At 39.7% G+C, this 26,803-nt stretch overlaps 1 protein-coding gene across 1 annotated transcript; it reads left to right on the plus strand.

The window, feature by feature from the left end:
- Window positions 1-7,027: 7,027 nt before the first annotated feature.
- On the plus strand, window positions 7,028-8,161 carry gpr85 (G protein-coupled receptor 85; the record flags this gene model as incomplete). The annotated part of the gene is made up of 1 exon (XM_083935569.1): window positions 7,028-8,161. The coding sequence occupies one exon, from the start codon at window positions 7,028-7,030 to the stop codon at window positions 8,159-8,161; it is 1,134 nt and encodes a 377-aa protein (XP_083791695.1).
- Between the last annotated feature and the right edge of the window lie 18,642 nt (window positions 8,162-26,803).

The following is a 26,803-nucleotide window of genomic DNA, read 5'->3' on the forward strand; positions in this document are numbered from 1 at the left end:
GTCCGAGTTAATTTGCCATCACAGAAACTGGACCCGTGAAAAAGAGACAGCTGGTAATGACTAGACCCCCTGGCTGTGTATAATATGAGATGAAAACACACTTGGTGTTGGGACATAAATATATATAGACAGTGCTGACTAAAAAAATGCCTTTTGTTAAAGGCAGCCATAATTTCAGCACCACAGTGAAATTGACAGCTCCTCTGCTCTAGGCACTCAGACTCCTTTGCACGTCGCCCACTTTGACTGTCAGAGCACTATCCAGTGTCCTGATGGCTTCTACTAGCTTTCTCTTTGACCTCTCTACTTTCCCAAGACAGAAGCCTCAGTAACTAACTTGACAGTAAAATCCAACACATCGTTGGTAAATATATACACACCTTATAGTGTATGTGTGCTTCATAGTAACTGGGGTGCACCGGGGCCCGTCATAACTACCTTACGCCACTGCTTGAAACACAGTATGCTGGAGCTTGACAATGATTGAAATAACATGAACGACAACTAAAATCCAGCGGAATTGGTCCTACTTAATGTTGAATGTAGTAAAGGATAGTACAATAGATGTCGTATATAACCGCTATGTGGGGGGATAAACATCTTGTATTAATGTTCAAAAGGCTTTACCACATAGCAACGCGCGCCACAGAAGCTGACAGCATGCCTCTTAGCAAAGCTGGCATTTTCCACAAATGTGTCCAAAAAAGGTTTTTATCCCATTAAAAAAAAAAAAAGAATAAATCTTCACAATAGCTGCGGTATCATCGTAGTTTATATTTCCATATACAAAACATGACTCTTAAGTGATTAAGTCTTTAAAATGAAGTGCGGTATGCACACGCACTAGCACATACACGCGCGCGCACACACACACACACACACACACACACACACACACACACACACACACACACACACACACACACACACACACACACAATACAGAATTTGTCCTTTCAGTCTCTTCAGTTTACAGATTTAGGGACAAGGCCTTCAGGTGCTGAGCAGCCCATTACAATGCAGGACACATAAGTAGGGATGATTAATGTCACTGTCCAGGCCTGTTTGACAAACAATCCCATCTCTGGAAATTCTCTCATCCTCCCACTGACCCAGGGTAAGTGCTGCTGCTGCTGTGCATCTGCCAGCATAGAGTGTGAACCTGGAGGACATCTCTGATGGCTTATTACATTAAAAAACATTTCTGAAGTTGGGTTTTATGTTGTATTTAAGAACTGATAGTTGCTTGAGTTCAGGGAATTCATAGAACTTTCAGGAATATACAAACAGATTGCAGCAGATTCAGTTGTTTCCTGTTTTATGTAAATAAGGAGGTCTTTGAGGGTCTTGTAATGGCCATGTGTTCAGCCACATGCAACCATAGAAATCGGACAGGGCTTGCGAAAACTTGCATGTATGCGTGTGTTTGTGTGTGTGTATGTACGACAATGCCAAACAGACAGCAGGACTGAGAGAGAGAGAGAGAGAGAGAGAGAGAGAGAGAGAGAAGGAGAGAGAGAGAGAGAGAGAGAGAGAGAGAGAGAGAGAGAGAGAGAGAGAGAGAGAGAGAAGCATGAAGAGTGAGCAGAGGGAATGTGTGCCTACTCATCTCCTCGCTGGGAGCAGGCAGGTACAGAGGTATGGCAGCCTTACAAGGTCAATATTTTACTTTGGCTTGTGCTTGCTAATTAAATTACAGGCAAAGTGCCCCAGGAGAGCACACACAGAGAGATATAACACAGCTCTGCAAGCCAAACAATTTGTAGCATGAGCTGAGATGCCTGCGCGTTTAGTCGTCGCAACAAGGCCAATCTGAAGACATTTCAACATGTTTCAGGAGATCAGGGGTGTACTGAGGCACGCCAGAGCAGCCAGGTTGGAATCGGAGGTAAGAGTTATTTTAGTGTGAAATTCTCTTCCTGTAAAAATTGAAATAGTAAAACCACACCAAGTTTACAAAACATTAAGGCAGCTTAATGCGCAAAAACACTGGTTCTCGTGACTGTGTTTGGTATATGATCTGACCTTGACGAACAAGTGTCTCATGCAACATACAGTATTAGTCTATGCATGTCAACACGTTTGTCTTCAGAGGGAATATCAAGAGCTGTTGATGAGCTTGACTGATGTAAAATAGCCTCCTTTGTTTATAGCAGGGCCAGAGGGGCAAGGACACGGAGCACTGACAGCCTGTCAGCCTAATCGTCACTAATAAGAGTGTCGCCATGTCACAAATCCATTCACTGTGGATTAATTACTGTCTGAATCCCAGAACCAGCTTGCGTTTTTTATTTGATCTGTGAAACACAAATGGAAACAACTGCAGACTTATGCAATTATTTCTTTGCCACGGGGCAAACACCTGCTGAAATGTAAAGTGAAGCTTCTTTAAGAGGGGGGAAAAAAGGTGAGAATAAAGCAGCTCTGCCATTGGCTGAATGCACCAGGAAGTCCAGCTGCTCGTTGCAGTCATCTGACTTTTGACGCAGGCGCTTCCCGAAAGTCAACAGCAAAACGGCGGAAAACATGGCTCCCAAAGTGGAACTTCCAGAGGCTGCGGCGATCATCTGGCTGATATTACTCTCTCTGATTCCGCCGGCGGAGGCTTACGATGCGGGCGACGCTTTAGCTATGCTCCTGTGCACCGTCCTGACCGTGGTAGGTTTCTGCGCCTTCCTCGGCTGGTACGCACGGAGGCGGAACGAACAACTGTGAGAGACAGAGAGACTCTCTTGGTCGTGCGCCTGTCCTGTTATCATCCACCGCTTTAAATTCCTCCCTGACTGATCTCATGTGGACCCTCCAGCACAGAGTTTGTGTCGAAGCGACTGATAAGAAACGTGCCTTATTGGAATCAATGCGTGAGCTCAACGGGAATCACGTGCAAAAGGTGGAGGGGGAAACATCCAGGAAGTCCAAAACCAGGAACTGTCATTTGTTTCACTGCTGATGTTATAGACCAAAAAACACTGCTGCCTTCTATATGAAAAGACTGTGTATTATCCCCAAGGATGCTTGCATTGCATATTGCACATATTGTTTTTTTCCCATGCTTGGAGTGATCAGTGATTCCCTGATGACGACAGCTCTGCCATTGTTTGTAGCACAGTATCAATAGTGTGGTTACAACAAAAGAGCGGGGCTGTTGTAATTTCTGCTCTTAATATATGCAACACTTAGCTCTGAGAATATTAAATTGATTCATGATGCTCTTCACAACTTCTGGTTTGCATGATATTTGAATGATCTGTCTAATCAGACTAACACACTCTTCTTTCATTTAGAAAGTGTGGATAGAGCAAGTGCTTCTATGTCCAGAAATTTGCTGACACAGATGTTTAAATACTGAAGTCATCTTCAGTGACTTCAGTCACTCATCCTCTACTTAAGTAAAATTAGTGATATAATTATGAAATACAGCATTAAAGTGCTGCATTCACAACCTGACTTAAAAGTACAGAGGGATTATCAGAAAAATATACCTAATGTATCAAAGGAAAAGTAAATTATCCCTGTGACGCATATATTATTTTATGTGTCATATTAGATTGTTGGTCCACTGGTTCCCAACCCTGGAGTTGTGAGATGACCAATGGGGTTGTAAAGAAGACACAAACAGTTATGCTAAACAAATGTGTATTCTTTTTTTATTCTTACTTTCTTATTCTAACCTTTGCCTTTTGTGTGAAGGATTATTTTACTTATTTTGACCGCAAATACCTAAAAAGAAAACTTAAATGAAACTACTGTAAGTTTAGAGAGGTACTGTGTCTTTAGAAGAACTGCTTATAGATATCTGGAACATGACAAGGGGTCCAAGTATACAATGTTTAACAGTTATTGCGAGGATATTTCTGTAAAATAAGAATCTGCAAAGTAAGCAGCGACTCCAGCTGTCAGATAAATGTAGTGTAGTAAAAAGTATAATCTCTCTCTGAAATGTATAGCAGAGGAGACGAAAGTAGCTTTTAAAGGAAATACTGTGACCTCAAAGTTACAATTAAGTACAGAAAATATGCTTTCCATTACTAGAGCAAATATAGAAGGTATTTAATCAATGAAACTCATTTATATAGAAAACAAAAAAGTAAGTCATCAAATTCATTACCTCGTAGAATTAATGATTTGAATGCATCATTTAACATGATACATCAAAATGTTTACAAGGTCTTTACCAAAATGAGAAATAGTTTATATTGAGATGTGCACAAAATTGTTAATCTACCTTTGGATGGCAGTGACAGTTTCTTTTTGAGTAAGATGAATCAGTCAGTCCCTCTGCTAATAGTCTAGTGTGACTGTCTGCATTTATTATCAATGAGTAGGTCGCTGTATTTGGTACGCTGTGATTGAAAATGAGCCAGCTGCACATGTTGGCTCTCAGTATAATTCTTCATAATCATAAAAAATAGAAAATCTGCACATTGTCCCTTAATGTTTTGAAGATGTAACATAATGGTGACACATTTTCTACATGTACGATCATAAAAAAATCATGTTGTATAGTCCAGGTAATGTAACTTGTGTGTGTGTGAGAGAGACATAAAGAGAGAGAGAGAATCATTGTTCACATCTTGCACTACTCATGACATCACAGCTCTCCATACATGGCCGAGAAATCAAATCCTATGAATTTATCATGGTGCTCAGGCAGAATGAACAATGGTGTGCAAAGTGCTTGTCAATTATGCATTTACAGTACAGGGGGAATCATTCTGCCTTGAGCTGCACTAGGCTGCCTGATTTAACCCTTCGCTTTGTACATAATGGTAGACATTTCTGCAGTGTGAAACATGTATGAGGACAATGAAAGGCAGACAGAGAGCTAATTTAGGCTATATAAGTAGGATGGTATAGTGGTATATGTCTGATAAGAACAACAAGCAACTAAGGAGATATGATAAACATATTTATGGTTGTTTTTTTGATTTTATCATTGGAAGAACATACAGTCATACATACATTGACATTTGTAAACACCCCCTCCCCCCACCCTCGATATTGATTATTTAATATTGAGGGGGAAACAGAGAAAAAAAAATGTAAAACATAAATTATATAATATAAATTAAAAAAATTAAATACATGCATTTGAATGTATTAATTTATATTATATATATAATATAACTATATTTTATTCTTTTAAATTTAAATAAAAATATAAATAAAAGAGTAAATGCATCTATTCTATATACATATATATATATATATATATATATATATAATCTATTTAATCTGGACTCAAAGTGTCAAATCAGTGAAAAAGTAGCCTTTTTCTGTTACACTACACGTTACCGGGGGAAATAATGAGTACCGGACAGCAGCGGTCTCGCTGAGCAGATGTTACCGTGAGAGAGAGGGGAGCTGCTGCTGCTGCTGCTGCTGCAACAAGAGACAAGACGCGTCTTGGATCACAAATAGGGATGCAGAGCGCATGCGCAGTGGGCTCCGTTTACTGAAGAATATTCACCGTGGAGGAAAAAAGGGGTGCAGGCAACAAATCAGGCTTTTTTAAAAAGAACAGCAAAAACCCAACTCATGCAATGTAAATAAGCTCCAAGAGGGAAACGAAATAGGATTATCAACAGGTAGGATTTTGATTGATCTTGTGATCGTCTCTCTCTCTCTCTCTCTCTCTCTCTCTCTCTCTCTCTCTCTCTCTCTCTCTCTCTCTCTCTCTCTCTCTCTCTCTCTCTCTTTTATGGCCTTGTCTTGTGTGGTGGCAGCGATTCTGGGCAATTCATAGCGGGGACTTGGAAATTATTAGAGTCAAATGGACGTACACGGATACGCAACACTGTTACGCTTCATCCAGCCGACTGGAATGCAAGGATGATGATTTTTAACCTGCCGTGTTTTTCACTCGAATCGGTCGGATTGAAACGCGCATAGAAAAACGCTCGACTGACAATCGGAGGACGCATTTCAACGCGTAAGTATAGACACCAATAATGAAATCAGATGTAACCACCAGGCTATGTGTCATTGTCAAAAGAATATATATATATATATATAAAAACATAGCTGTCGAGTAGAACATCCCATAATGTTGTTATTACCAGCAGGCTTGTTATTATTATTACTTCCAGCCCGACTGATAATCACACCCGCGCATTAACAAGGCAAATGATGTCGAAATGCGGCTCTACGGGTTGTACTGTCAGTATTAACACAGTATATTCTCTTAACTCTTTATGATTTGCTGATGTGAAACGATGATGTGATGCTCAATAAACGCCCTAATGAGAACACTTGCTTATTGTCGTGAGAGCTGTAATCCAGAAAACCTTGTAATCGGACTATAAACACGGATTGCTTTATTATGTATGCGCGCAGCTCCGTCGATTTTCCACAGTGCGAGTTTATTCGAAGCATCCAGCGCTTTTTAAAAATCATTTTTAAGCCGTCCTCTGTTCTGCAGGGTGTAGGGTGTGATCAAGAAGATCTTATTTTCGGACTGCATTTCTCTCAATGTTTTCACCGTGCGCTGAAAATGTTCCAAATTATTTATAACTGTTTCCTTCCGACAGTTGAAAAAAAATGCGTCGTTTCTTAATGAAGTGTGGGCTGTGCTTCATGCCATCTTTTGTTGAGGAAATTCCGAATTGTGTAACAGATTAATGCTTCAGTCTAATCAAGCTCCATCACTGTCTGTCTGTCTCTCTGCCTGTCTGGATCTAGACAAAGTATTCAAGCTGAGGCAGAGCTCTGCTGTGCCACTCTAAATGTTAAATGGTAATTAAATAAATAAATGGCACAGAGGAAAAAAAAATATTGCTTATCACATTCTAGATAGTGCAAGTGTAGTTGAAAACAATAGCTGAATGCTGATGGGTGGATAACATTTTTCAGGGATTTTTTTTTTTTTTTTTGTAGGTGTGATGAGACAAAGGAACAAAGGATGCCTTAGAGGAGAGGTTGCCTATATGCCTGGAAACCTCTTCAAAGCACACCACCAAATGGATCTAACGCCTCCCCCTGCCACCCCTAGATCATGATACTTGGCTGAAGCTATTCCGCTATCTTTATGATCCCTCCTCCATCTATGGCGAACTATAGCCATGCAGGGGACCACACCATCTTGCAGAATGTCTCTCCTCTCGCCACGTTCCTCAAACTGACCTCTTTGGGTTTCATCATTGGAGTCGGCGTGGTTGGAAACCTCCTGATCTCCATCCTGCTGGTCAAAGACAAGAGCCTGCACCGGGCGCCCTACTATTTCCTGCTGGATCTGTGCGCCTCTGACATCCTGCGCTCCGCCATCTGCTTCCCCTTCGTCTTCACGTCGGTCAAGAATGGATCAGCGTGGACCTATGGCACACTGACCTGCAAAGTAATCGCCTTCCTGGGTGTGCTCTCCTGTTTCCACACGGCGTTTATGCTATTCTGTGTCAGTGTCACACGCTACCTGGCCATCGCACACCATCGTTTCTACACCAAGAGGCTGACCTTCTGGACCTGTCTAGCTGTCATCTGCATGGTGTGGACATTGTCAGTGGCCATGGCGTTCCCGCCAGTGCTAGACGTAGGGACGTACTCTTTTATCCGGGAGGAGGACCAGTGCACGTTCCAGCACCGGTCCTTCAGGGCGAATGATTCGCTTGGCTTCATGCTCCTGCTGGCGCTCATTCTCCTGGCCACACAGCTGGTTTACCTCAAGCTCATCTTCTTTGTCCACGACCGTCGAAAGATGAAACCTGTCCAGTTCGTGCCTGCTGTCAGTCAGAACTGGACCTTCCATGGGCCAGGTGCCAGCGGGCAGGCGGCAGCAAACTGGCTGGCCGGATTCGGTAGAGGCCCCACCCCGCCTACCTTGCTGGGCATTCGGCAGAACAGCAACGCAGCGGGCCGCAGGCGTCTACTGGTATTGGATGAATTCAAAACAGAGAAGAGGATTAGTAGGATGTTCTACATCATGACGTTTTTCTTCCTGGCACTGTGGGGGCCCTATCTGGTTGCCTGCTACTGGCGGGTGTTTGCAAGGGGCCCTGTAGTCCCTGGGGGCTATTTGACGGCAGCCGTGTGGATGAGCTTTGCCCAGGCCGGGGTCAATCCTTTCATCTGCATCTTCTCCAACAGGGAGCTCCGGCGCTGCTTCAGCACCACACTCCTCTACTGCAGAAAATCCAGGTTACCAAGGGAACCCTACTGCGTTATATGAAGGTTTTGCTGTGGGGTTTTTCTCATCTATGTCTCTATTTCCCTGATTGATCTTGATCTGGGCTCGTTCCCATTGTACAGCGCACTCTCTCTTCTATCTCTCTTCTCTTCATCCTCCTGTTCCTCCTTCTCCTAACCCTTGTTTTCAGAGGTAGAAGGTGGACTGCTGGGGTGATTGAATATGAAACGTATCACATGTGGAGGCTGAAGGGAATGGGAATGCGCAGGAGGTCTGGATCCCCCTCCTGTGTTTATGTTCTAGTAAACAGACATTGCGGAAGGCCATGCCAATGCAGAGAAGCAAAAAGTTGAAAAAAGGAAAAAAAGAATAAAGAATTGACAAAACAATAAAAAACAAATCCTCTTGCTTTGGATATTTTGAAGATGCGTTATTCTGTGAGGTGTGAAATACATAAGTATGAAAAGAAACAAAAAAAACAAAACAAAACAAAGAAATGATACCTCTCAAGGAATCACTGGAAATGTTTTACATTTTAAGAGTTGCACTAAAAAGAAGATGTAAAGATGCTTTTTTGGTCAACAGTTGCCAGTTGCATTGCAAGGACAACTTTTTTTTTGTTCTTTTTTTCCAAACTAAACAATGAATGCTTTAATTTGCAACAGACTACACAATCGCTGTAAGTAAAGCAAAAACTGTTGGAATACACCATCACAAGAGGATAAAAATGGTTTAAATGTAAGTGATATCTTTTTCATTTACTGGGCGGGGGCTTAACGATGGGGATTTACAATGTGTGGTTTTGAAGTTGCAACTTAAAACTAGAATTTCTTGTAGTTTTATGATCCATATGTCCCTAGTGTCTGGCATTGTTATTTTCTTATCACCTTTTACAAAAAAAAAGATGAAATGGTGTTTGGATTTTGAAAAAAAAAAAGTTGCTTTTAAGAACAAACTTGTGCTTAAAAAAGACATTGAAGAAGTAGTTAAATGTTTCATCATATCCATGTACCTAAACACTATCATATTGTTACAGTATTGCTGATGCCACTCCGGGTGTTCTTGCCTTAATGGTTATGATATTGTCATGTTTCTTGATTGTTGGGTTTTTTACATTTTTTTTATTCCATTCACTCCTAAAAAGGCGTTGTTTTTTTTAGAGTTTCTTTTTTCTTTTTCACATCAATGTGAAGTGCATGTCCATTTTTAAAAGCTGGTCCACTCCCATGTGTATCACAGGCCATACACTGAGCAGCCCATTTTTATTCTGCAATGGTTTGCTACACCCCACAGAGTGCTCATAGCACAGGGAGTGTGTGTGTGTGCGCGCGTGTGTGTGTCAGTGGGTGCATGTTTGTGCGTTTCATAGCGTGCGAGCTGTGTGGATCAGACAACAGTCACTTCAAGACCAGAGCCTTAGTATGAAATCTTGCACAATTTGTATAAAATGTAAAAGAAAAAAAGAAAAAAAAGACATTTAAGGCACACCGTCTTGTTTCTACTTTCCCTACATTTGCTCTCTAATGATTGTTTTCAATGACTTACTTTTTTCTCTTGTGGCCATTTTAATATTTATTATGTATTCTTTTTTGTATATTATAGATAGATTGTGTGTAAGTATGTGAGTCTTTCATTTTAAAAGTCCCGAATGTGAGTACAGTTTCAGTTAGGATTGCATTTGCTGAAAGTTAACTGTGTAATCTGTTGCTTTTTGAAAATAAAAAGTTTCCATTTTACAACATTTGTTTTAATCCCTTCTCATTGGATGGAGGTCATGCTGTATGGCCAACAGCTGGAAAGCATCTGAAAAAGCCCTCTGAAGTGGTGTAGTAATGGTAGTGTGTTTGAAATGGTGCTTGGTCAAGTTATGGATTTGCTAACATGGTGAAAGATTTAAATTATTTTGCTCACTTGAATTCATAAGGTTTCATTTTGCTCAAATGGGTAAAATCATCACATTGTGATTGTTATATATTTTAAAGGTCCCATATTGTGCTCATTTTCGGAATTATATTTGTATCTTGGGTTGCTACTGGAAAATATTTGCATGCTTTAATATTCAAAATGATACATTACTTTTCTCATACTGTCTGTCTGAATATACCTGTTTTTCTATACACCGTTTTAGTGCTAGTCTCTTTAAGCCCCCCTCCTGAAAAAACCCAGTCTGCTCTGATTGGTCAGCATTTATGGGTTGTTTATGTGCAGCTGGGGAATGACACTTTCTACCAATATACAGTATAGTGTTTTGATACTTTCACAGCAATTATATAGCACCTCAACCTGCTGATAATAAATAATAATCAAAAATTACATGACATCACACTTTTTACCATATGGGACCTTTAAAGCTGTGTCATAATGTCCATATTTTGTATTTAAATGACTTATGGTGGCTGGTATTTCTACATTGATTTACTATGTGTCATTTTTGTTCATGCTAACAGTCTCTTTATATAAGAAAGTGATAAAATGTTTAACTCTCTTTAGTGGAATGCAATCTTTTCTGTATTTGGGTCCTTGGGATATCTTGTCGAAACAGAATATAGCATTGACATTGAATGTGAAGTGTGTTTGGCATTTAATTGGAATAATCTCCATGAATATATCCCAGGGCACACTCACCCTTGCAGTTTTTCATTCCATGTTAAAGGGGAATACCACTGAATTTCAGATGTAATATATTCGAATCCCATATGGAATAATGGCAAAACCACTCTGGATTAATGAATACCCTTCACACTGAGCCCTGTAGCTACAAATGACATAGTGGTTTGTCCCATTACATCATTTATCAGGTCACATTGATGTGCAGCCACACAGAAAATGAACTGGGAAAATATGAAAACTAGAACACTGGAATTGTGAACCCAGCATACTCTACCCTCAAATGCCTTGTAATACATAAATGTACCAAAATTATCAGAAAAGTTTCCCTTGAACTCTTCACACCTTCCATTACAGGCCACAAAACCATGGCATGTTAATTCTTAAATTGAGTGGTATTTCTCTGTAAAAGACTTCGATTCCAGTATGTTGACAATGTCTGACAGCTAATATGTGCATCTGCAAGAATAGAGTGTGAACTGAATATTACAACTGCTAATTTTGTATCATTCAAACATTGTAGCTTTGCTTTTTAACAAAAATGTTTTCCATTGCCCTATTATATGAACGTTCTAATAACCATTGCATTAAATAATGGTCTGAGCCAAGGTGCCTGAAAACAGAAAATATGATGTTGGAATGGCTTGTAAACACTGCAGGTAATTGCATCCAGGGTCCTCTGATGAGAAATATCTATTAGGGATCCATTTTCATTACGACGTTGGCAATTACTGTTTTATTATGTGCATTGATCATTCCGGTTTGGACCCAGAAGGGCCAAATCAGATGTTTATTGAAATTTAAAGGAATGTTTAGACATCAAGAAATACTCTTGCCTGGTTTTACGTAATGCCTTTTTCTTGAGTCATGAAACCTGTACAATGCTTCTAAGTTGATGATAATGAAAAGAAAGAAAAATGACATTTTATGGCATTTAATCTTTAAACTGGGACTGAAAACTGTGCTACTTGAGACTGGAGCAGGAATTAATATCTCACTTATGTATATTTTAGCCTCATTCTGCATATGCTAATCACAAACTGTGTCACTTTTGAGCACTGGCCCATTTCCTCGCTTGTGCATTTGAGTGCCCCAGTAATCCTGTCTCTCTCCATGTCTGAGGCAAAATGATAGTCAGAGGTGGTCGGCTTGAAAGCATGTTCATTCTGGCAGACATGCTCTCACATTGAACCCCCCCCCCCCCCCCCCCCCCGTGGTATCAGTCTCCCGAGAAACATCGAGAAACATATTGTTCATAATCAAAGCAATTAAGAAGCTGTAGTCTGCTGTAACATCTGATTGGGATTGGTTTTCGGCTCTTGTGTTTAGATCACGGAAGAAAGCAACAAAACGTATAATTTTTTTGTGGGGCAATTATAATGCTTTGCTGGAGATACTTTTCATTTAACGATCAGAAGACTTTTCTGTTGGATTTTGGCTGCCAATGAGCAACACAACCATGCCTAGCTCCATTTCACTCTCCTTGTATCTCAGTGGATTTGCGTACACAATTTCAGTTTTTTAATGGCCTGCCAATGGGCTCTGAAAAAAAGCATCTCACCCTAGCCCTCATTTGCGGCCTTTAATTTGTGTAAATACCATCTGTTGAGAAACATTGGCTATTTTTTTCTAAAAGGGGTGGGGGTGGGAGGGTTCATCTAATGTGAGCCTTTCTGCATTCTTAAGCATTTTCTATTTGTATAATGCACGCCAAATCTTAATTAAAGTGCAGTATAGGGTCTGTGCCGAGAAGCACTCACATATGAAAAGCTGCCCTAGAAATGAATGGAGTGGAGGACTCAATCTTCTGACAAGCTACTCAGGATAAAGGAAGAATTGCTTTCAGTGTCAGCGTCACCCTGCTCTGCATATGTGTCTGATTGTGTGATGAGAACATTACTAGTAATAATGCATATCCTTTGCGTAATTTTTCCGGGGTGTTCATTTTGTTTCGTCAAATGACATTTCGCTTACAACGGGGAGTTTTTCTGTCAGATTTTTGGTCTAACCATTTATTCTGCTCTTTGTGTGCAATATGTGTGCCTACGTGCAGGAGTGCGGGTTAGTGACCCTGTTACAGTGTTTGTGAGGTTGTAAGTTTTAATGCATTTATGTTTGCCCTCGCTCACAGGTCATTCCACAATCAGTGTGTCAGAACAGGCTGTGAAGCCAACAGATCTGCTTTCAGCAGACTACACGGTAAACAGTCATCTAAGTGCAGAGCTGCAGTCGTTTTCTCTCTAATGGCTCTGCTGCTTTATGCCTAATGTGCTTCAGCAAACTGGTAATGGCCAAATGAATGCGAGGATCACAAACGTGACTGTCTATATGTGTAGGTGTTACTAAAATTTCCCTATTTTTCTCTGTTGTTGTTGTTTTTTGCTGCTGTTAGAGTTTAATTATGCCCAGTTCTTCATTCATTCATAAACCATTGTTGCTATATAATAAATACACCTGTTTCGAATATTATCAGTGGTTATGAGCTTCATAACTGTGGGTAAGAAGGAGCCTGCTACACCAGTAGGTTCAGAAGGCTGTTATCATTTATTCACATAGTAATGACCTTTTGGATCCCCGTTATGAATTCAAACAAAACGTTGGTTAGGTTTAGAAAGAGACTGTGGTTTGGGTTTAAAATACTAAATAAAGAAAGTCATACTGCGTAGCCTACGTCATTTTTAAAAAAGTCACCATTGCCTTATGGTTTCACAAGGGACACCTGTCTCCAGGTGAGAGTCCGCCATCCCAAACTTTCTTCTTCAGTGGAGTTTTGGTCTTTTAATACTACTTTCTACCGTTGTCGCTCTTCATGCTACACCGTCTTACAGTCTCACGGTCAAGCAGCTGTGCCTCAAGGATGGGTGATTCAGTTTACCAAGATGATGATGAACAGTCTACTGAGCCAACTAGGAGGCAGACTAGGGCCATACCCCCTCATATATATGGTAGTGATATCAACTGATAGCGTCCGTTCAATTGGCTGATAATGTTCGAACCGGGTGAAATCATTTCCAGAGGCCATATGTGTCACTTAAACATCTGGGACCATGTAAGCAAATCCTTTTACAAACAAATTGATTCTCTCTCAAAAAACACATTTTTAATTTGGACAATACAATGTAGCTAAGAAATCTGGAATATGTGTAACCGCATCATATTGTTTGTATAAGATAACGAAGAATAAGATGTTTTTATGTAAATATTGTTCTGTATTTATTGCCTTGACAAGCTATAGGCAGTGCAGGCTTGTGAATACCAATGATCAAACGGCTGCCTGATAAAAATTTGCTAAAGTGGCTAAAGATTTCTCCACATAATAACCCAGTCTTTATGTCTTCATTTCCAACAACCACCCTGCCAACTCCTGCAGCCCATCATGCAAATGCCTTATATAAAGAATATCCCTGCTTTAAATATTAACTGATTAAATTGCGGATGGAGCTTCAAAGGTTCCGTCCTGCATATTTAAACAGTATTTTTTTTTTCCTCTCGCTCCTGTAAAGTGAGATTCAGTGGTTGGATCTCTTCTCTGAAAATTAGCTCAGAGCTGATTTTTAGTCTTAGTTCTATCTTTGGTGTCACACCTGTATGCACTAGAATATATATTATCTGGGCTATACTGAGGTTCCCTCACATCTGCTGTACATCAAGTGTTACAACTGCATATTTGATATTATATATTGCTTATTTGGTACTAAATGATAGATTTTTTAAAGAAATGAATGCAGTATGGAATATGTTAAGTCTGACTGAGTATTTGTGCTGCAGAATGAACACAAATGTAAAATTTTGACATTGGACTGTTTAAAGTAACAGTTTGACATTCTGAGAAATACACTTGTTCACTTTCTTACAGAGCATTAGATTAGAAGATTGATACTTCTCTCATGTCTGCACACTGGAAACGAAGCTACTGCTAAGTTGGCTTAGCACAAAGACTGGAAATAGGGGGTAACAGCTTGCCTGCCTCTTTCCAAAGGTAACAGAATCCACCCACTAGCACCTTTAAAGCTCACTAATGACCACTTTTCATTTGATTTATCCGAACAGCAAAAATGAAGCGTGGCTGGATGGTGGGTTTTATTTTGTTACTATTTCTTCCTGGAGTCTCTGATAGGCTGGAAACTAGTTCCAATTAATACATAGTTCAGTCTTAAAGGTCCCATATTATGCTCACTTTCTGCTTTAATTCTCAAAATACACATTATTTTTCATACTATCTACCCTGTCTGAAACACTACTCTGTCTGAAACACTTTAAGCTTCTGTCTCTTCCCCCTCCCAAAAAAAGCCCAGTCTGCTCTGATTGGTCAGCATTTACACATCTACCCTCTTGGTCCTCTGCATAGTCATTGCAGCTGGGGAATGACTGTGACGGCACTGTACCGACACTTCCTACCCCTATATAGTATGTGACATCACAACTGTTCAGAAGTCCTGATGGCTCGTTGAAAGGCATAGTTGCTAAATTCGACCTGTGTGCATTTCTCTTTGGACTGAGTTTTTTAATACAGTCCCACAGTATTTGTATCACACCTTGACCTGCTTTATAATTAAATATAATACGATGTCACGCTTTACAATATAGGACCTTTAACACTTCATATCTCCTTTGTTTGATCAGTACAAAAGGGTAAGGGCTAAGCTAACTGGCTGCTAGCCACAGCCTCATGTTTACTGTACAGACGTGACACTGGAATCAATCTCTCATCTAACTCCACAAGAGTGTGAATTATTACACAATGTGGAACTGTTCCTTAAAGCTCAACAAAAATCTTGGTAAGGATCCCTGCTTCTTACCCAACTCATACACTTTATTCCGGTTGCTGTGTTTCTGCTCTATTGTTTCAACCCAAAAAGGAGCTCTTAATGCAGGACACCTGCAGAGTTACAAGTGGCTCACATGTTTGGCTATTCCTGCCAAGCAGGATTGAGCCGTTCGTAGGAATGTAAATGTTACAGCATAATGTCATTCCACTGTGAATGGATGGTTTGAGCAGCAGAAAACTGCCACTGCAGTGTGTTTGGAGTACAGGTCGGGGATGTAAGCTGACATAGGTTATGTTTCTTTACTGTTAAATCCTCTTGGTTGCAGTGGGAGTCAAAAGTAAACATGTCCCCTTTGCTGCTAAGACTTAGGATGAGTGATGGAGCCATGGATAGATCACGATTGGTGGGTTAGTACTTAAGCACATGTACACCAAAGTTGGGATATGCGAAGAGTGAGTACTGGTTGGAGTAATCCTCGAACAAGGATTACCCGTGTCTTTCATGCTAGATTAAAAGGGTCCCATGATACCCTGCCTGGGCCGTCGGAGTTCTGATGTGGAATCAATGTGCTGGATGACAAATTATCAGCGTCATCATCTTTGTCATCCTTTCTTGTCGTTGTCTGCCTGATAATGAGTGTGATTTGGGTTGGCTTTTGTGCAGACATTCTTACAGTACTCCAGATTTGGGGAGGCTGACCAATCGCAATCCAAGTGGTCTCACGCTGTCTGTGTCTCTCCATGAGTTGAGATAATCATCTTACCCATCAGGCACTACACACACACACACACACACACACACACACACACACACACACACACACACACACACACACACACACACACACACACACACACAGTCTGAAAAGAGAAGATCTGGATAATGTACAATACTCAGCAGAAAGGAAAAGAAATATTGAGGGTCACATGAAAATTGAATTGTGTTGTGTGTTGTGTTGAAATGTGTTCATTTCGTTCGCTGGTGGTATAAGCATCTGACTGAATCCCGCCTCTCCACCAATGAGCAGGCTGGTCCTTTTGTTCAACTCAAATTAGACCAAGCTTGTAGGATAAAACTAACAAAACTAGCAGGCACGACAAACATTTTCCTAACAGAGTAAAATATTCAGAAGCTGCTATCTGGCTTATGGGGGCTCTCAGAGTATTATGATTCGCAGCGAGGAGGCTGAGACTACCATATTCTCATAGCACTGTGTTTGCAGAGGGCAATCTGTCGTGATGAAAAGCCCAACATGTACATTATGGTCCCTATTTACAACATACAAACCAGCTGCTTACATCTGCTCACAGCAGGGGCACAACTGCCCCCAGGGGTGCAAGGAAAATAAATATTAAAAATATTTTAGACACGTATTCAGAGATCTTTTTTCTTGGATTTTTTCTTGGAAATCTTGGATTCCAGCTTTTAATAATGTTCTTGGGATGGCATCATTATTTATTCATTTATCAAATTTTTGCGTCATGGCAATAGTGGGATAGAGTTTAGGAGTGTTTATACACACAATTTGTTCTAATTTGGCATGTTTTGTGATGAATCCAAGGGCTTTTGAAAAGGGAAAAGGGGGTGTGGGTGCGGGGAGGGAGTTAATCCACTCGTTTTCTTGTGTTCCAGCCTGTTCAGCACACACTCTCCTTATCTCCCTCCCTCCTTTATTTTTGGAAACATCTCATTCTTGTGAGTCAGGCCCGTCATGCTCACAAAGACTCGGTCTAGTGAGCTCTCGCCTCCTCCTCATCCTCCTCCTCCTCTCTCTGCCCGTGTCTCTGCCGTTTATGACTTTAGAACAGAATAGAGCTGAGCTGACACAGAACTCTTCATCTCTCTTTCTCAGACAAAGAGGCTGAGGGGAGAATGAATGCTTTGTGAATTCCTAATTCACCGTATTTATATAGGTGACAGGAATGGATGGATGTGCGCGAGCACTGGTGGAAAAAGGAGCCTTGAGGAGGTGACAGGCAGCATTTTCTAATCCGAGACTGCAAATTTAAAACTGCAATTATGCTCAATTTATGGAGCAAAATCAATGTGATGATGCAACCACATTTTGGCATCCATCTTAACTTGTCGAGCAGTGTTGATGGCAGTGTTGATTGACGATACCGGACACTTCCTGTCACCAGGACTTCTTCTGTTGTGCATTTGTTTTATCCGCACATCCATTTTATTTTATTTTTTAACATCAGTGGCTCTAAAGTGGCCAGCTAATTACCATGTTTGCAGTCAAGTGTCATTTCTTTGAAAAGTTTTCTTGCAAATAAGGAGGATCACTTCCAGGAAAATTTGCTGATTTAAGTTGCCTTGGAAACACCGAATTATACAACAAACACTTACATCATCCTTCTGAGTTTTTTGGCTGTAAATACAAGATTAAATGGTTATTTGAGATAGACATTTATGCTTGTTTTTGTGTTTCATATTATTTATGGATAAGTATATTTAACTCAGTTTCTGTTATCTTTCTTTGCGTGTGGGACAACAGTGGGACAACCTTCTTTGTGCTAATTATAGAGATAACCTGCTGTAGCAAATCAAACATTTTCTGAACTGCACGAATGATAATTATATTAAGAACTTTTGTTGTGCGGGATAAGGATTTCATTTGGCCATAGGCAAGAGCTGAATGTTAAACCATTCTTTGAATGTGTTCATTATTTGCTGTTGTATTCTTGTTTGCTTCGGTAAGTAACATTTTGATCATTTTGAAGTATGAGCTGAGTTGAGCATCCATTCCCCTTGGGACTTTATTGTCTATGGATGTATAACTGCAAGCATCATCTCCAAATGTACCCAATGTCTTAGAATCTGTGCTACAAGCTTTAGAGGAGAAAAAATAAGAATTGTTGTTTTTTTTATTTTCCACTGTGATCACAAACCTCGAACGTGCTGTTTTGGAACAAAGTGGCCCAGCAGTTTGCCTAAAAAAATGTTTCTCTTTTACTGTAAACATGGTCGCGGTGAAAAAGTAATTTGCTACCTTCTGTGTCCAAGGGATTCAATTTTCCTCTTGAAGAATTATATTTGCTGCATGGATATAACAGCTTTTTTTTTTTTCTGAAAGACTGATCACACTGCTGGTATTTATACAATTTATAGGCTAACAGTCCACACAGTGAAAGTTGTACAGGTCGCTGCTGTTGTAACACAATTGTAGCATTGTTTATTGTGTATCAACCTTTCATGACATATGTAAAGAAGCCTATTAGGATCACCATCACATTACAACGTGAAAGGTTTATTGTTATATCAAGATGTTCTTCACATTACAACAAGATATTTTCACGTTATTACGACATACAAACTTCTAACATAATATCAAGAAACTTCTTTATAACAATATACTACTTATCTTGTTTATGCAAAATGTTTCATGATAAAATGTGAAAACTATTGTTATAACACATTTTCAACACGAAACACGTTCGAATGAGGAACAGAGAACAGATACATTAAGGAATAAGGCTCATTTACGTAATTTGATTAAGTTGTACACGCTTGAGTTGGGACATGGCAAGATAATGCTGTTATTGAGAAAGGTGTGTGGAATAAGACCACAATTAATATTCGTTCCACTTTATTCATTGTCCACACTGAATCTTCTGTTAGGTAAGCAAAAGCCCATGGCTAATTATGCAGGATGATGTCATTGAATGTTCCTGAGCAGGAAGCTAGTTTCTTTTATAACATGATACGTTTGTATCGTTTGTACATCATAATCGAGAAATATGTTGTTATCACATGAAGAGCAAATGGAACATGAGCTTGGCAGATTTATCTGGTTTCTAAGCGAGCTACTTGCTCTACACACCTGAAACTAATATACAATGAATGGTTCTGTACTTTGAATGTGCTATGCAGATTATCCTACTTGAACTCTGCTTGTTTAAATTATGTCATTCTATAATTTGATAAGACTGTTAATGTGGCCCATAAAATAAAATCTCAAGAACAGTCCCTACAATGTTATGCTTAAATTCCAGCCACACTATGAAAGCAGATACTGTACAAGCTGTCATCTGTTTTGACCTGTGCTGCCCCAGGATGGACCATTTATCAATGTAATTGTTGAGGTTTCAGTACAGTGAACTGTAAGTCACCTCCCTTGTGATTTGTTTTAACACTAAATCTATCATCCACTTGAGTTTAAATTGGGTTTTGCTCCGCTGCTTTCCCCATCCATGTCCCTCCTGGAAACACAGGAAAGGAATCTCATGTAGTAAGAAGACTACTTGTTTTTAAAAGGTTCCATATTGTAAAAATTTAGTTTTTCATGTCTTTTTTTAATTATAAAGCAGCTTGAGGTGCTATATAGATACTTTGAAAGTATCAAAACGCTCAATCCACAGAGAAACGATCACAGCCTGCATTCAGAAACTGTGTCCTTAAAGGAGCCGTCAGGTAGAGGTAGAAAGTGCTGCTACAGTGCAGTTACAATCAATCCCTGGCAAATGATGGTGCAGAGATGCCGGGAGTGCAGATGTGGAAGAGCTAGAAACACTGACCAATCATAGCAGACTGGACTTTTACGGGAGGGGGTCTTAAAGAGACAAGCGCTAAAATAGAGTGTTTTAGACAGAGGGTGAATACAGGTATATTCAGACAAACAGTTTAATATGTGTTTAATAATGTGTTTTGAACATTATAGCATGTAAACTTGTTGTAGAGGGCCTAAATACAAAAAGAGTTGTTTGATAAAAGTGTGATCCTGAAAATGAGCATATGTTCCCTTTGGACATTTGTAATTGCGTGAAGATGCAGAGCTGTAATTTCAAACATTCTGGGAGACCATCACACAGACGGACCTCCTCATCACGTCTTTCTCATTGCTTCTTTAGTCTCAGATTAGTTCTTAGAAGATGTGACTTCACAGTTTTGTCCCAAGCTCAGGGTAAAGCAGCTGAAAACAACAAATGTTCAAATCCTCTTTAGCCAGAAAGTGTTTCTCCACTGTCTTGCGTGTGGCATATATGAACTCCCTGTGATATTTCAGAAATAACTCCTAAAAGGGTATCTCTTGTTTTTTGCTGGGATTTTCTTCCCTGCTAACCACATACACAGCTCACCGCTCACAGCTTCCTGGTTGCCACATGAGTTAGCTTAGAAATGCATCTTTAAACAATGAGATTGCTGCTCTGCAATTACGCATTATATAACCTGTGCTACAGAGTCGTGCATGCATGGCTTGGCATAAACAAAATCATTGTGTGGTTGGTACAGTACTTGAAACAGCATGTTGGGATAGACTGCAGTCTCCTGACCTCGAATCATACACTTCTATAGAAAATAGATGGGTGAATGTACTCAACCATTGCATAAATCTTTTGTTTTCTATTCATACCAGGGGGAACAAAGTAAATGCCTCTATGTTTGACAGATCGGGTCAAGGTCAGGTGTATATCATGATTAATTCCTACTGTAGTATCTGATACTATGTTTTCAGTTACATTAGTCTTTTAAAATAAATATTTAATCCTCAAGTGCTCCACCCTTTTCACAGTTATGGTTGTTGTTAAGAACTTTAAACATTGTCACTGTTATTTAGTGAAAAAAGAACCACCATTCTGTATTCCTTTAAATGAATCATAATCAGTTTGAACTTGTTGCTTTTATTAATCAAATTCTAAATAAACCTATCTATGGAGACCCAACCCAACCTATCTATGGAGACCCAACATGTTCATAATTAAACAAATAACTAATACATTATGAGTTAAATACATATATATACCCAATGGCACTTATTTCAATGGCTGTTTTATTTCATAATGCTACTGGTCTGAATGACCCATCAGCAAGCTAAAGAGTTGCAATAATATGTTATTGCAAAAAGAAGCAGGATGGAATAACATTTCAGAATAATGACCTGAGTTTTACAAATGTATTAGATTATGCTTCAAAAAAATTAATTACATGATTGTTTAATATCAAATTATTTTTTTATTAATTAGATCACCAAAGACATCAGCTATTCTTGACCGTGGTACGGTTTGTTAACTGGCATTCAAGCAAGAGAAGTATTTGTAAGTCATTAAAAGAGCAGACAGGATTTGCATGCTCCTCAGTGACAAACTTAAGCCAAATATTTCACACTAATAGAGTCATTATGTCAGGGGGTTTGGGAACTGGATAATTACTAACTGCCAACCTCTTTAGATCGTCCTTACTTTGAAAGGTGCATTAACAACTTGAGTTCATACATTTTTGCATTGTGGATCACAGGAAATGTTGCCCATCTCAGGCAGCAGAGACTCCTGACAAGGATCAAAGCAAAACCATGAGGCCTATGTCTGGGGAAATTGTTCAGTCGACACATATTCTATTGAGCCTGTTTTCTCTTTATTTGTGCTGCTGTATGTTTAAAACTAAATTAAAGAAAATTCCTCTTTGATTTCAGAGCATAATGTAGAATAACAGTTCAATGATCAGAACAACTGGACTATTTCAAACCACGTGCAGTTTATGTTTCTTTTACTGTGCATTTTGATTGTCTCTTCTCGTCAGTTAACTGAGCCATCCAGCCAGTGCTGCAGCTCCAGGGTCAAGAGCTCTCTCTGGCTGAATTAGATCGGAAATTCTGATCACTCACTCCAATTATTTAAATGAACACTGGGTTACATCAATGCTAGCAGCAAGCAAGCAAACATGCCATTCAATTTGGTGGATGTAACAGCTGAAGATTGATCTTTGTGTGAAGGGATGAAAGAACATTGAGTTGCTTCCTTGTCACATTTCATCTACATCTGAGACTTTGGGCTCTTTCTTTCACCCAGTGCAAAGCACAAATTTCAGACCGACACTGTTATTTTCACACCCAGCATCCACATTGTGTAAGTAGCAAATGTAATTTTGCCCATCTGTGCGTCCATGGGTGTGTTGGTGGAGGTGTGATCAGGTGCATTGTTGGCACATTGCTATCAAGAGGCATCTAAAAGTGATCATCATTTACCAACAAAATCTTGCTCTAAGGTCAACGGTGCAGTATTTTTGTGATATTTAAAGAGCCCATTATTCAGATAGCAAGATTAGTGATGTGCGGACTGCAGTTATATCAACGGCCCTGTGGTTAGTCACATTTACGCACAAGGAACAGTAACTTTATTGATTATATCAGAAGTTTATTTCTTTTTCCACTGTCAAAATTGTAACTACAGTTTTTAGTAAGCCTACATGAGGAGTGAAAATAATTCATTCAGGTGGTTGGATGATTTAGATATACAAGTGCAGGCTGTTTGTTAGACCTGGGCATTCGGGCTATAGCCCCGGATCTCTTGGGAATAGCCCCAGACCTCTGTGCTGTCTAATAAAAAAAAAAACATAATGATGATGAAAATAGCCCAGTACAGTAGATTTTTATGTGGTTGCATTACCAGCAGCCATAGATGCAACATTATAGCAGTGAAAACCGCAAAATTCTGACGTGTCCACTCTGACAAGTGATAACTTCAAACTTAAAGCAGACTGACTTGCCGGTGTTTGGGTTTAACAAGTGAGCCTGTTAACTGGAGACTTTCAGCTGAGTGCCTCTGCAGTTGCCGGACAGGACAATGTTTATGAGAGAGATACTCAAAGACTGTATAAAAAGGAGATACTCTGAGAAATGTTCTTATTCACGGATGACGGGTACGTGGTTGGTGATGCATCGGGTTAATTTCTTAACTTTTATTTATTTTCCTACAATGGCATGACTAACTAAAAAAGTTTGGTGAATAAAATTCTATGCACACGTATTTACACAAGCAGGTTTAAAAGACAAATAGATTTATTTAGAAAATCATTAGAGATAGATATTATCAGGAAGAGCAACTCACTCTCTTCCTGTTTACCATAACAACAAGCAACGTACAAAACACGACTGACACATTTACTCAAACAAAACTATAAAGATCAGGTAGGTAACGTTATTTTTAACACTGCGATGAAAAACTAAACATAGAGGCGTTCACAAGGACAGCTATGCATTCTCTTCCGTCACTACTGAAACCGCAGACACTTTCAGCTGAAAGTGGGGTCACTTGTTAAACCCAAACACCGATCGAGGAGACAGGAGTCACACATGACCATTGATCTTTCCTGTCCTTCTCAAAATACGTCACAATTGCATGTTCATCAGCACAATTTCAAAAATTAGGGAAACCCCCCAACCTCATCTGAAAAGGACTCTGGAACTTCTGGGCTACAGCCCCATATGTTTTCACTAGCTAGCGATGCACCTGTACAAGTGGATTTGGATGGCACCAGAGCCAATACGCATATCATGATTCCGCTGTCTAAGTTAAATAGGTTGTCAGTGCATTTATTCATACTGTATGTAGTCAAATAGAGTTGTTGATGGGACAGAGGACTCTTAGATGACAGGGGGTCCACTGCTTTGCGCGTAAGCAGATCCGTTTCCTTAACAGAAAACACTTGCTTCTACAAGTTCCCAAATCTGCCATATAAATAACAATGTGCCAGGTGCCACCTGGCTTTTAAAGGGAATGAGAGATGACATTGATTGGTTTCATTCATGTTACGCCCAAAATACACTTATGTTTAATTAACTGATTTAATGACTTAATACAACCCCTTCTCCCCTTGCGCCTTACTTTGTGCTCAGAATATGTGCCGCCTAACTAGCAAAAGTGGAGTTGGACACGTCCCAAATCCCTTGTGCCATAGATCGCCTAAATAGAGCCCTTAATCTTTTGAAACATGTTGTGTGAAAGAGCCTAATGATGGCAATGTTAGCCAGTATTCAACATGAGTATGAAGTATGAAAGTGGAATTGTAACTGGTTTGGCTTTTGTTTGCTGTGGCAAAAGTGCACATGTTGTTAAACTATACACACAAAACATTGCATGACAAAATGTCAGGCAGCATTAGTTTGTTCATTCCCTTTAATTGTTTCATATTGTGGGGTGTAATGAACATAGCAGCCCATAAGGGTTGCCAGCAGGCCTTCATACTATTAATTTTGTTTATCTTCCAAGTGGTACAAAATCGCTGTATTCCAGCTTTGTTTGCGCATAACGTAACAGAAATATGTAATGATGGGTAAAAAATTTGCCAAATTAAAGGCAGTAGATAATGAAACTTGTATGCATGAGATTAGTTGGGAAACATTACAGAAAATACTGGAGGGATTGTACTGTACTGTTAATATAATCAGTTCCTTCAGCAGCTTGCTCTGAAGCTGAGGGCTATGGCGTGCCACTGATATGATTACCTTCACATCCAGAGCTCTGATCTGATTGTTCTCTGACATCGAGGTGACAGGATAATTCATGCATAATAATGTAGGAGTGTCCTGCAGATAAAGCTTCGGTGGTTGCAGTGAAAACATGTTGCATCTGAGATCAATTGTAAAGGATCAAAAATATCTGATTCTGGTGTATTACATTCCATATTTGTCCCTGCAAAGAGCAGGATTTATAACGAGTTTGTAACAGAGAAGTTTGCATCCTTAGTAACAACTGGTGGGTTGAAATAAATAAGCTGATGTATTTAAAACCTATAGTTAATAGTAAATATTCACGTGAGAAACACAAAGATTTATTTGTCCACAAGGGATCTGTTTTAAAGCTAACAGCTCAAGACAGGGGTAGTGCTGGTCTTGGCTCTTGTTGTTGCTTAGCAACAATTGAAAACCAGTTTGAAGCGTGCCATCTTTTTGCTGAAATTTGAAATACTGTTATCCTCAAAGCACCTCACACTGTTGGAAATGCACAACAGCATGTCCTGTCCAATATGAGATCACAGCATGGTGAAGACAGGGTCCTCACTCATGTGTAACCTAATTGTACCAGTGGTGTTGTGGAGTTGCTAATAAGAGATTAGGAGTCTTCCAGATATCAATATGCATTACCATGGCTTATGGCACTGCTCACTGCTTCAGCCTAAACAGAAGGAAAAGGAACACATACTGACACACTAACAGTGTCACTTCATTTTGCTTGTGTTAATTTGCCAACATGTCAGCATTTGTTTCTTGAGGTTTAGAAGAAAATATAGAGAGACTTGAGTTAAAAAATTAAGGCTTTTTGAAGAAATGAGGAAAATGATTGACCTAAATCTGATCAATATATTAACGTATTCTCATCAACAGAGTCATATAATATCTCCTTGGCTATAAAACACTGTGAAACGGGTTCAATATGAAACAAAATATGACGTTCTGTAAAAACGGGTTGGATATCTCAGAAATGTGAAATGGCAACTGTGACATGGCATAACTGTGATGGTTACGTTTAGACACCAAACGACTCGGTTATAAATTTGAAACAGGTTGTGGTTTGGCTTAGTACTTCCGGGACAAGAACACAAGTCCCTACAGTAAAAGTCCTGTGTTTTGGCATTCATCCACCACCCCTGCCCAGCATTGTTTAGGTATGCCCCTGCTTTAACCCAGCGGATTCTAATGATCTACTCATCCAGCTCTTTACAAGCTTTGCATGCTTGATAACGAGCAGATCATTAGAATCCGGTGTGTTCGAGTAGGGAGACACTTGCAGGTCAGTAGCTCTCCAGGAGCAGGGTTGGAGACCACTGATCTATATAGACACATAAAAATGATTATGTAAGCAAAAGCCTTATAGTTTAATTAAAGGGGGGTTGCATAGTGATCATTATAATGGTGATTTGGGGTAATAACTTTCAACTTTTAATTTTGTTTTCATTGTCAGCTATAGTTTAAACTGGACCCATTTGGCTCTGTTGCACGGAAAAGCTAGGTCCCATTATAGTGTCTATAGAACGAGTAGAAAAGTGTGTAACATTAGTTTTCCCCCAGCCTCAAAAACGGTGTTTAAAAAAATCTATAGATAGAACTACAGTAGACTACTACTTAGTGGTTTATTGTACAAAATATTGTAGTCTGGTAGCATCGTTAATGAGCCCTGGGCTAAATGGGGGGAAATTCTTCCCTGGGTGCTCCATACTTCTCAACACAGAAGTTGTTCAATGAGGCGTCAGTACTGTCTGTTCACTGTATGCTTTCTAATTGAAAGCCGTCTGTCCTTACTCGAACCCACTGAGCAAACACTGAAAATAAAGCCCATGCATAATTGAGTCATCTGGACTGAAATAACAACCACCAGTTCAGTGGAGGGAGATTCACCAAGGTACTGTAAATGGGATCACAGAACGTGGACAAAGGGGGATGTCATGTTGGCTTACAGATTGATAACAGCCTTTCCAAAACCATGGCATGGAGCAAAACTGAATTGAGTTTGTGACAATTCAGTCACAGGACAGGGTAATTAAAGCGAGGAGAAAAAATGTTTAAGTAAATATGTGAATCTCAAAAGCCTCA

Source organism: Echiichthys vipera (assembly GCF_963691815.1).
Source record: "Echiichthys vipera genome assembly, chromosome: 20".
NCBI lineage: Eukaryota > Metazoa > Chordata > Actinopteri > Perciformes > Trachinidae > Echiichthys > Echiichthys vipera.